The following is a 14,348-nucleotide window of genomic DNA, read 5'->3' on the forward strand; positions in this document are numbered from 1 at the left end:
AGGTTGAAAACCACTGAGTTGTACCAAGGTATGCAGACTGTGGGTGACCTATGCCCAGGGCTGGGGCTGAATTGAGGGTGAGGAATCAGGAAGGGTGGGAGGAGTTTGCAATGCTTGGGATGAAGGGTGGCTGACCTTACTCACCCCCACTTAGCAGCCCAACAATTTCACACCAAGCTTATGGGTGGCAGAGAAAAATCTGTGATTGGGTCAGAATGCTAATGATATCATCTTGCACGCTATGACTGAGGGAGAAACTAGAAGATTTTAAGTTTTACTCCCTGGGCATTTTGACTTCCCAGCACATCCCTGGGAGAGGACTCAAAGGCCATCCAGGCCAACTAGCCATGCCTTGCTCATGAGTTACAGTCAGGCCAGGACACGTAGGGCACAGAACCCCTCCTGTCCATGTTCTTCCTTCAGCAATAAGCATGTCCCTCCGCCTAACACCACTATGCCACTGCCTTGTGTAAGCATTCACTCACTATTTCAACTTCGTGTGTGTACATTAGACTCAACCAGATTTAAGATTGCTAGATGTCAAAACCATCATTAAATATCCATCATAGTGTCACACACATAGTGGTACTTAACCGCTCTTTTTCAAGTGAATAAATGACAACATATTAAATAACTAGGTGGCCGTATTTGGGACTTTCTCCAATTTAAAGAGCCAGGGAAAGTCCTGTCTCTCAATAGCAGATTGTTTCGAAACCCCCCTTAACATCAATGGAACTTTTTTTAGTTCTAAGACTCTGTGATCATGGATTGAGAACAAGCTAGTGGATCTTGGCTGGGAATTCTTAAGTTTTACATGAGAATACCTTACATTCATGCAGTCCTTGACAGCTGTTGAAGTTTGCACACACATTCTCAATAATCATGTACTATTTTCAAAGACAGAAGGGGCTCTGAGGAGTTCTCTGATCTATTTCACCTCTCCTTTGGGGCGACCTGAACAATTTAGGTTGATTTCCAGAGAAATAAGTCCCCCAGCTCCCCTCGGGTTAGGATCTGATAATTTTCTCAGTTACTGAGAGTCCTCTTACTGCTATTTAAATCTGTCTGCTCTGATTCTATCTTTAGTAGGCATTTAGATATGACCTGAGGAGTTAATGTTTTCCTGGCAAAACCTGAAGGGCTACTTTGCTGTTCTTTCCCTTGTTTTATGAAGACTGGAGAACTGCTTAGCACTGAAACAGTCAGATTGATCTACTTTAATTAAGGTGCCCTGTCCACGGTGGATGCAAATATCTCACTGATGTTTCTATTTAGTCTGAATACATAACAAAGGCAGGAAAATGTCTGTTAGAGACACAATCTGCTTAGAACAGTCCTGCTGCAATGACAAGTTTCCAATGAGCTGCAAGGGTTGAGCTGGGAGCAGTCCAAAGACTTGATTAATCATGAAGGTCCTACAACCACACTGTGTCCAAGGGAAGAGTGGTATTTCTTACTTTGACAGATACTACTCATAACAACTGGGGCAGCATCATAAATGGCAATGGGGAAAATATTCCAAAGCTAAGGCTAAAATAGCAAACACAGGGAGTGTTGAGAAATGAAAGAAGCTTTCAGGACAGCATGGCGCTGGCGATGGAAGGCAATTGTTCTTCTACTGTGGAAAGGAAAAAGGAGCTGTACAGGGAACAGGGCCAGCCCCACGCAGAGGCACCTAGTACCAAATGCCCAGCCGGACTGCCCATCATTACTCTGGCTGCCATAGTGGTGATTTCCCAGAATTGTATTCCTTCCTTTGGACTGTCATGGACAGGCACTGGCAAAATGTGGGAAATGTTAACAAACTGACACAGTAGCAGCCATTTCTACCATGAGTTCACACTAGTATTTAAGAACTTGGCAGAGAACATTCCTTGAGGCAATAGGCCAAGAGGATTTAATAGTGAGGACAGAAAATGTTCAGAACAAGGAACACAGTCTAGAAGACAGAGATGAGATATAGTTATTAGGACACTTAATTTGGAGCAGACACCAAAAGAAGGCAGGAAGTTTGGGGATGACTGTGTTGGGGACACCTAAGGCCAATTTTGCTGATACCAACATTTTTCCTAGAGATGGATCTGTTGAGAGTTTCTTCAGTCAAACTAAGAGAAACACAGAAACATCTGTATATGACCTAGGGTAGCTTCCTCCTCCTCTTCTCTCCTTGTCACCATTGTTCCACTTCCTTTGACCCTTGCTCCTTTTCTCTGAGGGATTCAGGTTACTTGAATGACCAAAAGGCAAGGGGCAAGGTCCACAGCACCCCTCAGCTTGTGAGGCACAAAAATATTTAAGCATCTCCGTTGCACAGTATCTGCCTTGCTAATTAGCTCACGGATGTGATGTATGTTATCCAGCTCTCTGCTTCCAAAATTATCACAAATCCATATGGCTGTTTATTTAGCAAGGTCACAAATATTGGACACCATCATCATAACTATTTGAAAGAAATCCAACTTTACATCAACCCTAAAGTGGGGGGGAGATGGTAGTCATTGTGAAAAAAGCTACAAGATGAGCACACAAACCTTGAGAAGATGTTTGCTAGGTGCATTTGGCCCCACATAAAAGATACTTATAAGACTCTGCTTTGTTATTATTTTAGTAACAGCTAGCTCAGCCAGTAGTTTCAAATCTCTTCATTTTCTTAGAATTTTGGCTTAGTAGCATACAGATGAGGATTCGTTTTTTTTTTTTTAAGTAAGAATTCACACTTTGCTATATTGATCAAGCAAAGCGAGGTCCTTTTGATTGCCTGGTGAATTATGAAACAAAACCAGATCGAATCACAAGTTCTGGACTTACTGCAGCAAAAGGCAACGAAGGGTGCATTAGCCTCGGATTTCCATCCTAGCTGTGCCTCCTATGAGTTCAGTGGCCTCAGGCACATCACTTATCCTCTCTGAGCTTTTATTTTATCTTATTTTTTCATTTGTAAAAATCAGGATTATAGTAGTTCTCTAAAGAAGGCTGTGTGAATTAAATGAGCCCATACCTGAAAAACATGCTTTGTACAATATAAAGTACCATTTCTTTAAAAAAAAAAAAAAGCAGGAATATTCACTACATCAGTGTCTCAGATTAACATTCATGGGAAACTGGGAAGGTGAAGAGTTTGACAAGAAAAAGTTGAGAGGAGGAGGGTTCCTGAGAGGTCAGACTTATGTAAGGTAGTTCTGGTCCTGAACTCCAAAAGAGTTCAGAGCTGTGGTCTATTAGTCAGTCAATCATCAATAACTCACTGAGCACAAAATTTAAGCTGAAATTAGTTTTTTTCTGGAGACTGGGGCTTGTGGCAGGGGCAGTGTTAGTGGACTGAGTTGTTTTTCTGAGTTGGTCATCTTGTGAGTTTTAAGACCATGGAAAGATGGGCAAGAGTGAGGGTAGAAGAAAGTCTGTGAGTGAACTTTTGAGGAGTCTTGACATGCCACTTCCTTGTGCCTTTCCCCTGGTTTCTTTTTTTTTTTTTTTTTGAGGCTGAGTTTCACTCTTGTTGCCCAGGCTGAAGTGCAATGGTGCGATCTTGGCTCACTGCAACCTCCGCCTGCCAGGTTCAAGCGATTCTCCTGCCTCAGCCTCCTGTGTAGCTGGGATTACAGGAGCGTGCCACCACACCCGGCTATCCCCTGGGTATTTAAATGTCATTACCTTCACAGAATCTGAGACCTTTTTATAATCTCCTGGTTGATGTGGAAATACATTTGTAAGTATCGAGAAGCTGAGTTAGGTCTTTGAACAATTACTTTGTTCACATTGTGCCGATGATTCAGTTATCCTTCTCCAACCGAGACCTGGCAACCTCATGCCAGCCCTGCTTGTTTGGGTCCCTGTTACTGATATTCAGGTTCCAGTGACCTAAAAATCTCAGAACAGCCTCTGTTTACTATTTGGCCTCTCCAAAACACAAGCCTGAATAAAAAACCAAATGGAAATGTATTCCTAGAAATATGTAAATGTTAATCCCATTTGTGATGCAGAATCGTGACAAAGTGTGTTACTTAAGTAGCTGCTGCTCAGCTATGAGATATTCTTTGGATGTTGGGGTGGGCTTTTTTTTTAAAGCTTACTTCATTCCATCCACACATCAGAAGTTTATGACATATTTGCAGAAGTCACTTCTCTTTCAGGCCTGTCCTCTCAGAACTGTGTGTCTTTTCAATGACTTCCTAAGCAACATGGCAGACTCTCACCTGGACATCTCCTGTGTTCTCAGTAGACTCACTGTAATTATAGCACTGGCTTGTGTTCATTTCATACCTTCAATATGCCCTTTAAATAAACAGTGATGAGGTAGGTTGGATGCTGGGAATTGAGACATTTGGAAACATAGATAAGGCACTGTGGAGTTTTCAGTACAGAGGCTATTGGTGTTCTGAGTTCACTGAATTTTCCCCTCACTCACCATTGCATGATTCAGCCACACTGGGATGACAGTATCTAGGACCTTGGGGTAAATGAGATCTCGATTGTAGAGAAAGAGGATCCAGAATGCCAAAAATACAAACTGGAAAATAAAACACAAAAAATAGCATCATTAGGCTTGTTTTTAATCAGAGCTTTCTAAGACAATCAAGGAAACACAGCTAAATAAAAACAGACAACCATTTTAAAGATATCTTACATATACATTATAGGAATGTAGTACATATACATTACAGTAATTCTACAATAAGCATTCTTCCCTTTATTTCATTGCTATATCTGCTCTTTCTGGGGATTCCTCAATGTGCCAGAGAGTTAGAGATCAATTATTTGTCATCGTGGCAGGCAGAGAAGATATGAATAAACAGGATTCCCAGACCATTAGTCATTTATTTTAACCAATAACTTCTTTTTCTAAACTTTCACCAGGAATGCTGAGAGTAGGCACATGGAGTGGCTTGAGTCATACACGTTCCTTGTCCACCCTCTAAATAGGCATGGCTAGGGGAAGCAGGAAGGCTGAGAACCATAAGTGCCAAGCTCCCAGGAAAATGCACAAGCTAGCTGACCGAGGGCTGGATCTCCCTGGTGCTCACAACTTTGAATTGATCTCCTCTTGTACTCCTTGCCTCTCTTGTCAAAGCATCTATCCTCTATGCTACGAAGTCAATGCATAGATAAGGAAGTTAAAAACTATGAAACTTCTGATCTTCCTGTCTTCTGACATTTCACACACTCCATTTCTAAGCCTTAAAAAATAAACAGACTTCATTGCTGATTTTAAAAACTTGGCCATAGCCAGACTTGGTGGCTCATGCCTGTAATCCTAGCACTTTGGGAGGCCAAGGCAGGCAGATCACTTGAGCTCAGGAGCTCGAGATCAGCCTGGGCGACATGGCAAAACCATGTCTCTACCAAAAATACAAAAAAGTAGCCAGGTGTGATAGCACACACCTGTAGTACCAGCTACTTGGGAAGGTGAGACAGGAGGATCACTTGAGCCTGGGAGGTTGAGGCTGCAGTGAATCGAGATCACACCACTGCACCCCAGTCTGGGCAACAGAGTGAGACTTTATCTCAAACCCCTCCCCTACCCCCCAAAACCAAAAAGCTTGGTCATTAGAAGATTTTACATGGGCAGAGGTAGAGGTATCCTGCAAAGTAATAGGTATCCTTGCTTTGTTATCAGAGAACTCACTAGGGCTTGGAGAGTTGCATTTTGCATTGAAATTAAGTTCCGTACTATAGGAAGCAGGACAATGACAGGTAGAAGAAGGTAGTCATTTCTAATTATAGGCCCTGCTGGGCAGCCAGCATGCCTGATCTCTGTTTATTTCCATTCTAGCTAACGAATGGAAAACATGAACAATGTCATAGAAATGTGGATGGCATCAGCATACCAGCTTACTGTCCCTGCCATATGTCTCACTTCTTCCTGACATCCATCCACTCAGCAACATGAATGAGGCACCCACTGTGTACCCCACACCAGGCTGTCTTTCTCTCCTCGGTTGTCTTTTCCATGTGCCACCTTTGAAGGTCTCATATCTTTTTTCAAAAAAAAATTATTTGATGGTTTTCCACTTGCAGAAGTAACATATACTTATCGTAGCAAGTGAAACAAGATGTATAAAAGGGGAAAATTCGTCATCTCCCTCCCCAGGGCTCTCCATTCCCATCACCCTGATGGAACCAAGGTTGTCTCAGTTGTATTTTGATTAAGAAAGGTCTTTCAAACTTCCCCATTAGACAGCAATAAGGACCTTGTACCAAGCCTTTGCAGAGGTACAAAAGCTAGTGATAAAGCTGATCACTAATGTGCCATATTTCCTAAAGACACTGGGCAATGTGGCGCAGTCCTCAGACAGGACATTGTTGTAAATGCAGTGGGTGTGGTTTCCAATTATGGGCTCCCAAACAGCTTGGCTGCCCAGGAGAAGCGTCTGTCCATATGCACATTTCTGTTAGATTATGCACACATCTTTGTAACTTACCGTGGATACAGGAAAAGCCAGAGTGGTGAAAAGCAGGTCTCTGAAGGCAGTTAGGAACTTAACGTCTTTTCCCCCTTTGGTTCTTTTCAGCACATCATCCAGGCAGGTGACCCCGTAGAAAATGGTCTGCAAGAGCTAAATCCATTACAACAAATGAGGGCACTTTCATTTACTTTAATTAATACCTTCTTCACTGATGGAAAACTCCATCCCTCTGAGAGTAATGTGGCTTTGAGAGGAAGAGGGCTGTTGGGTTGTTTTGGTTGAGAGCCAATTCAAGGGCTGGGCTTCCAGCTCATTGGGTCCTGACCCTGCTCGCTAAGACTGATTGAGTAAATTTGTTTAGGGGACAATAATGTGTACAGTATTTAGTGTAATGGACTTGAGCTAACATGGAAACAAAATAAAGAGTCAGCCTAAAAGGGGAATGTAAGGAGATGGATACCTTGACGGCACAGAGGTTGGAAGAACCAAATAAACAGCTCAAAGGCAAAGAGGCAGATACAGGGTGGACAGAGTCAGGAGTCTTCCTGGGAAGGAAAATTAGGAAAAATGCCTAGTGCTGAAATCTCACTAGAGAAACTGGAATCAGGTCAAGAGCACCACCACGAATCTCTGTGCTCTCCCAAGAAAGGCACACAAAAGGGTGCCTTGCTCAGCCGAAGAAGAGCCGGTGCACTTTCTTCCTTAAATAGGGCACCTGCAGGCCTCACCGAGACAATCTGGCCGTGGCAGCAATTTAAATCCAAGGGGATAGAGCAAGCCATGAGCACTGTTGGGTTACTAAGTGCTGTGTGGTCCCCAAAGCCAGGAGAAAGAGAAGGAGGGTATTTTTCAAGAAAGTAATACGATATGGAAGGCAAGCTTTGTACATTCTTGTTGCTTTGTACAGTTCTGTGGTTTCTCATTTAACGACTGGTAGGTCATGAAGATATGGAGTTTGGGGGGGTGGGGTTAAGTTAGGCTTGCGACAGAATCCATCCAAATCCTTGAAAGCCCTGGACTGGTACAAGAGGGGTGGTCTGGACTCTGCTTTTAGGGTATAAGTCAGGAAGGTTCTAGAGCCTGGGGAGCTGGGCTGGGGATTGATCAAGGTGGCTGTTGGGGAACAATCTTTGAGCTCTGGACTCTAGGAAAGACGCAGCAAAGTCAGCCACATGCTGCTCCTGGGCTGAGGGCGTAGGCAGGAAATGATACAGAGGTGGGTCAGACCAGCTACACCCATCACCCAGGAGCTTGTTAGAAATGCAGGACCTCCATCCTATCCCAGACTACGGAATCAAAATCTCTGGAAATGGGATCCAAGAGTTTGTTTTTTAATAAGCTTCTCCAGAGCTTGTTAAAGATTGTTTATCTGGGTGGGATGAGGGGAGAAATTGAAAAACTACCTATTGGGTACTAAGCTTATTACCCGGGTCACAAAATAATCTATACTTATATAACAAACCTGCAAATGTACCCTTGAATGTAAAAAAAAGTTAAAAAAAAAAAAGAGGCCGGGCGCGGTGGCTCACGCCTGTAATCCCAGCACTTTGGGAGGCCGAGGCGGGCGGATCACGAGGTCAGGAGATCGAGACCATCCTGGCTAACACGGTGAAACCCCGTCTCTACTGAAAATACAAAAACTTAGCCGGGCGTGGTGGCGGGCGCCTGTAGTCCCAGCTACTCGGGAGGCTGAGGCAGGAGAATCGCGTGAACCCGGGAGGCGGAGCTTGCAGTGAGCTGAGATCGCGCCACTGCACTCCAGCCTGGGCGACAGAGCCAGACTCCGTCTCAAAAAAAAAAAAAAAAAAAAAGAAATTTTTGGCCAACCTTATTAAGATACACTTTACAGAATATAAAATACAGATTTTAAATGTAGAAAAAGATTATTTAATCTTTATGTAGGCTAAAGCTAGAACCACTGAATGAGACACAAGTTTAGCACTCAAAAATCTTACTACTCAAAGCTATAAAGCGGACTTTTATTCATTACTTGGTATGTGCCAGGCACTGAACTATGTGTTTCATTCTCATAACAACCTTATGAGCCAAGTGCTATCATTAGACCCCCCGCCCACCACCATTTTACAAACGAGGAAACAAACCTGCCTAAAGCTTCCTGGCTGGTAGATGTCAAACCCAGCAGTCCTGTTCTTGAGCTAGACTTCTAAAAAATAAAAAAATTATCAGGTTTCTGAGCGTAGTTCAGATAAAGCATTGTGGGAGGTCAGAAGAGAGACAATTATCTCCAGGTGGGAGAATGAACGACAACTTCACAAAACACCGGTGCCTGATTCCCACCCCCAGAGATTCTAATGTAATCAGTCTGGGGCTAGGGCCTAGGGGTTGGGATTTTTAAAATCCTCCCAGGTGATTCTAATCACGGGCAGCTGAGGCTGAGAACCACCTGCCTGGAAGAACTTCCGTTTGGAAATTCAGACCCTGCAGTCTCAAGAGAGGCGGGGCTAGGGAGATGCAGGCTGTTGAGCCCTCCTGTGGAACAAGATTGCAGGAAAGGGAGAGAGGAGAGAGGGGAGAACAGAAAAGTAGGCAGCAAACAGCAGGGAAAGGTCCTTGTCTAAGGGACAGGAGGGGAAGGGGACACAAAGGTACTAAAGAACGACCAGGGGGTAGAAGAGCCAGAAGATAGGAAATCATGGGCCCTGGGGTGGAGGAGCTTTCGAACCAGAAAGGGGTGTCTCAGGGAGGGGTGGAGCAACAGCTTTAAATGGCAGGAAGGGGTTGCCACCCTAATACTTCTCATTATTGCTGGTGATTTTGACATTCACACCCTCAGGGCTGCAGAGTTTGGATGTGTAGTCATTTGCACAGGGAGTTGGGAGAAGTTCCCTCCTCTCTCCCTCCCCCACCAGTAGCCTCGCCTCACCCTGGTTTCACTTCCAGCCGCTCAGGCCGCAGCAGGCCAGGCTGCTGCTGTAGTTAGGAAGAGCAGGCATAGGCTTGGGCCCAGGGGAAGAGGCCTGCGCTCTTCTATCAGCAGTGCAATTAATCCCATCCTGAGCCTGGGCCAGACCTTCCCTCTCTGGGGAGAGGCCGCCTCCGCCCGGCGTGTGAAGTCCATGTGACCTGCTTTCCTCAGGCTGGAGCTTCCTAGAGTCATCGTGAGTCAAGCTCCTCCTGACTTTCTCCTGCCTCTCCCAGTCACAGGATGTGGAAATGGGATTGGGGGAAAGAACGCATTACTCAGATCCTCCGGGCCTTCTCCATCAATAAAAACTTGCTTTACACCTCCAACTTGTCAATCCCCTCTCCCTCTCCACCCCAGCTCACGGTTACTTCTCAGGCTTATGGCACACGGGCCTCTCTAGGTGCCCACGGTGTGTGCCAGGCAGCCCTGTCGCCATCGAGCTTACTCAACATTGAGGCGTCTTTGTCTGAATTCACCAGAAGCAGGTGGAACCCCCGCGTGGGGGCTCAGGAGGGAGGCACTAGGGAGCTGCCAAGGAAAAGAAACCTGCAAGAGCTGGGGCGTGAAGGGGCTGCCAGGAGCAGCTGGGGCACACGGAGAGCGAGAGAGCCTCTCCCAGGCTCCATGGGGAGGCTTCCAGGAGGGCAGCAGGGACAGGTGTGGATCAGCCCATCCCACCGGAACGGTCTGCTTATTCTCCAAAGACGATGCAATGTTTATAAAACTCAGGATGAGCTTGACTCACAATAACAGACGGAGCGATCAGGGGAGGCAATGTTAGCTGTTATGGGCTAATTTATATCCCCCACCAACCACCACCAAATTCATATGTCGAAATCCTAACCTCCAGGACCTCAGAATATGACTGTATTAAAGTGGTGAGGAAGTTAAAATGAGGTCATGATGGTGCACCCTAATTCACTATGACTGGTGTCCTTATCAGAAAAGGAGATGAGGACTACAGACACACACGGAGGGAAGACCACGTGAGGACACAGGGAGAAGGCGGCCATCTGCAAGCCAAGGACAGAGGCCTCAGGAGAAACCGACCTTGCCCACATCTTCAACTTCCAGCCTCCAGAACTATGAGAAAATCAATTTCTGTTGTGTAAGCCCAGTCCATGGTAGTTTGTTACGGCAGCCCTAGGAAACTATACAGTAGCATTAAAATATGATCGCCACAACTGGTCTTCTTTTAAGACTCTTACAACAAAATTACTATCATTTACATTTCACAGCTATTTTGGCCGCCCAGAAAAGCCCAGACGTAACGGCATCTACTTATTCTAAGTTTATTTCAGACCTGCTGCTCCCTGATTTATCCTTTCTCCTGGTTCTTCCCTAATTCTGTTCCCACTGCGTGTTCCGTGCCTTTTCCTGAAATGCTGCTTCTCTGAGTTCGTTAGCTGTCTTTTGTTTCTGTTGCTAGCTGACAAACTAACACCTGCGACAAAGCTGAATTGACACTTTTAAATAACTAATGCAATTCAAAAAACTGCAGTTAAAGGATATTTAGTTTTTACATTCATGTGTTTTCACAAACCCACAAAAATCTTCAAATCGTGGAAGCTTAGCCTTTCCAAGTCATCAAGCTTATCTCTTGCCTTTAAGCCAGAGCCCTCTCTCTTTAAACTACCTTAGGAAATGAGAATTTCTTCTATTTAAAAAGTAATTCCAGGGAGGGAGATTCCACAAATTTCCTGAGCAAGACATTACAAGTCTTATTGGATGAGTCAAGTAATCCAACACCTAACTCAGGACTGTGCCTGACTCAGCCAGGCGGGACTTTCTTATTTCTCTCCTTCAAAATGATGCAAGAATTTGCGGTGGAAGACTACACCAGAAGAAAACAGCAATTGGGGGCTGTGATGAGTCCTTTATATAACAGTGGTGGTTGTGTTTGGGGCGGGTACTTTGCCAAGTATATCTGTATTCGTATGGAATATAGGATTTCTGTCATCATTCATACACATTTAACTTAAGAAACTGAGATTAAAGGATGCAATAAAGAAAACAGGAGGAGATAGAATGTGCAGAACCACAGTTTGGAATAATGAAGAGAAAAATGAGACAAAGAGCATCAAGGGACAGGTTGGAAAGAAGTACCAGAATGCTTGGCCAATGTCGCATAGCTGAGGACAACGGGCTTCAGTACAGCAGTAGGGTGGCTGTGGGATAAAACACCTTCATGATGGGATGGCCTCATGCCTGTTAGAACCATGTTCTGGTCATTCACTCATTCAACCAACATTCACGGAATGTCAGTTAGGTACAGAAATTGTCGGTTAGGTACCAGAACATAATACAGGCCAGGGAAAGCTCTGTGTTAGTGTCTTTATCTGGAATTAGGAAAAGAAGAAGTGGAAGAAGATGATGAGGAGAAGGGGGAGGAGGAAGAGGAGGGAGAGAAAGCTTTTCTGTATGTTTGGTATTTTACACGATGCAGGTCAGGTTCCGTGGGAAACAATCTGAGATTCTGAGATGTGCCTGCAGGATGTTCACTGAAGAACGCTCTCAGACATCTACGAGAGGCAAAAAGGGAGAAGGATTGAAGTGGGGAAGCTAAGTGCTGGGCAGTTGCATGGAATCAGCTGATCCCTTGAGGAGCTCTGAGCTGAGCTGCTCCTTCAGAGCTGTCTGGGAGTGCAGCCTTTGCACCCCATATTGGATGCCAGTTATGGCAGGCAGCAATGCCAGGGAGGGGCCTAAACCTTGGTCGAGGCAGCTCCCTTCTGCTGAGGGCAATTCTGGGAGGGGATCTCAGATGTGCACCATCAGCAGCCAACACTCCTGAGAGCTGGGGACTGAGTACCTCAGCGCTGGGGAGGTATGAGGATCTGGGTGCCTTATCAGAGTATCCACTGCACATGAGAAAACTGAAGCACAGAGAAGTTAGGCAACTCACTCAAAATCACACAGCAAGTGAGCACAGCCAGTGTTCTGGCTTCAGAAGCCAGGTCTTCAATCACTCATCTCTATACTGCGTCCAAAGAACCTACCAAAATGCTGTCATAGTTACTTGCTCAATAATTTATAGCTGCTTTATTTTGGGTGCTGGTGGTGACTATCACATAGTTCTCTCAGTCCTTACCCTTTCAGCTATTGAAGTGCATCTTTGTGAGGCAGAAATAGTTAAGTGTATTTCTGACTCCATGTTGCTGAAGAGTGCCATAGGGGTTGGGTGCAGTGGCTCACGCCTGTAATCCCAGCACTTTGGGAGGCCAAGGCAGGTGGATCACAAGGTCAGGAGTTTGAGACCAACCTGGCCAACATGGTGCAACCCCATCTCTACTAAAAATACAAAAAAAATTAGCCAGGCATGGTGGCGCATGCTGTAGTCCCAGCTACTGAGGAGGCTGAGGCAGGAGAATTACCTGAACCCAGGAGGCAGAGGTTGCAGTGAGCCAAGATTGTGCCACTGCACTCCAGCCTGGGGGAACAGAGAGAGATTCCATCTCAAAAATAAACAAATAAATAAACAAATAGTGCCATAGATATTACTTAAGGTTGGTCCCCCAAGTGTTGAAGTGGGTGCCATACTATAAATTCAACCGCATCTTCTGACTGTTCACAGGCTGCCTTGAAGTTCAGACCCATAGAGGCCTCCCAGCTCCTCTGTTCCCCCAGCCCCAGGCCAGCAACCCCAAGGACTTATGTGGTATTGCCACTGTTGTCATCATGAGAAGTTGAGGGTGATGACGATGGAGCTGCCTGGGGCTTGGGCAACTTATGAAAAGGGAGGGAAAGGTCATGCTTCTGTTGTTGAAGGGGGTGTCAGGGGCGTGGGGAGGGAGGGGCCCACTCAGAATCTCCCCTGGAGATCCCAGTTATGTGGCCCCACCTCTAACAATGTTTCAGAAGGAAGTTTATCTTTAAAAAGAGGAAACCCTAATAAACTGAATGAATTCTGTGAGGCAAGCTGTGGCTGCTGAGCCTTGCCCTAAACCCCCCAGCTCATATTCCCTGGGATTAGGGACAGTCCCTGGATGGAAATGGGGTGGACAGAGAGCAAGGGACATAGCATTTGTGGAGGACTCAGGCACTGGATGATCTGAGCCAACCTAAGCAGCTTGAGGACACCCATGGCACTGCCTTGGTCTCACGCCTAGCCTCTGGGGTTCCCCATTCTGCATGGCTGTCTGCTGGAGCCTGCAGACTCTACCACCAGGACTGCCTGGTGCCTGCGGGCAGCTACAGCAGGGAGAGCAGTGGCTCGACAGTGGTCCTTCTCCAGCTGGGAAGATGGGGCATGCAGCTCAGGGAGGGAGAAATAGGAGCCATGAAGGGGAAGGGGGTGGATGACTCCTGCTGGCCTCCACCCCCCACCAACCTAGGTGCTCAGTGAGGAGACTGATGTTCTACTAAGTCACCCTCCTGCATCACCTTCTCTACCCAGAGAAGTTCACCATCACCTCCCCATCTTCTCTCCCCACTGTCCACTGCCTAACACCCTGCTGACGCCATTCTGAGCGCTTCCCACCTGCCAGATCATTTCTCCCCCATGGCTACCCTATGGTTAGGTACTATTTTTATTTCTATTTGACAGATGTGGAAATGAAAGACACAAAGAAGTGCCTAGCCCAGGGTCTCGGGGGCAGTAAGCAGTGGGACTGAGGTACCATCCCAGAGATCGCAATTGTAACCATTGTGAAATACCACCTCTCCCTCCCAGCAGGGAATCAGTGGCCCCTTCACTGAGGTCAGTTTACTCTCTTATTAGGCAGAGACTCCTATCTGTCCTCTCCTACCTTCACTCTCCTTAGTCAGAAATGGGTCACCCTAACCAATTCTCAATGGCACCTTAGCCACTACCACCAACCCCAGGGCAGTAGCTCAGTGCAACTCCTGTCTGGCTCCTGTCTCCTGTCTCCTGTCTGTCTCCCCTTCCAGTCCCCTGGGATAGCTTCAAGGGGAACTGGGGCAATGCTCACAATGCCAACTGGCACAAAAGGGGGCTTTGCTCTTACAAAGGGGACACAAATGATACTCAGCCAATTAGAAATTCAAGCTCTTTACGA

The 14,348-nt window shown here is 45.9% G+C and overlaps 1 protein-coding gene across 5 annotated transcripts in view; it reads right to left on the reverse strand.

Annotated features, from left to right (window-relative positions):
• The window catches only part of ADTRP (androgen dependent TFPI regulating protein), a 102,438-nt gene that overhangs the window by 48,136 nt on the left and 39,954 nt on the right, over positions 1–14,348 (reverse strand). For 4 of the 5 annotated variants that reach the window (XM_063707335.1, XM_055391812.2, XM_055391810.2 and 1 more), the window contains 2 exons: positions 6,420–6,554; positions 4,406–4,507 (listed from right to left, as the gene is read on the reverse strand). In XM_063707335.1, coding sequence (XP_063563405.1) covers positions 4,406–4,507; positions 6,420–6,554 — 237 coding nt within the window. Of the gene's footprint in view, positions 1–4,405; positions 4,508–6,419; positions 6,555–8,506; positions 8,561–14,348 lie in introns of all 5 variants that reach the window. The other variant, XM_055391817.2, reaches the window with a different exon arrangement.

The sequence above is a fragment of the Gorilla gorilla genome, chromosome 5 (genome assembly GCF_029281585.2).
Source record: "Gorilla gorilla gorilla isolate KB3781 chromosome 5, NHGRI_mGorGor1-v2.1_pri, whole genome shotgun sequence".
In the NCBI taxonomy this organism is placed as follows: domain Eukaryota; kingdom Metazoa; phylum Chordata; class Mammalia; order Primates; family Hominidae; genus Gorilla; species Gorilla gorilla.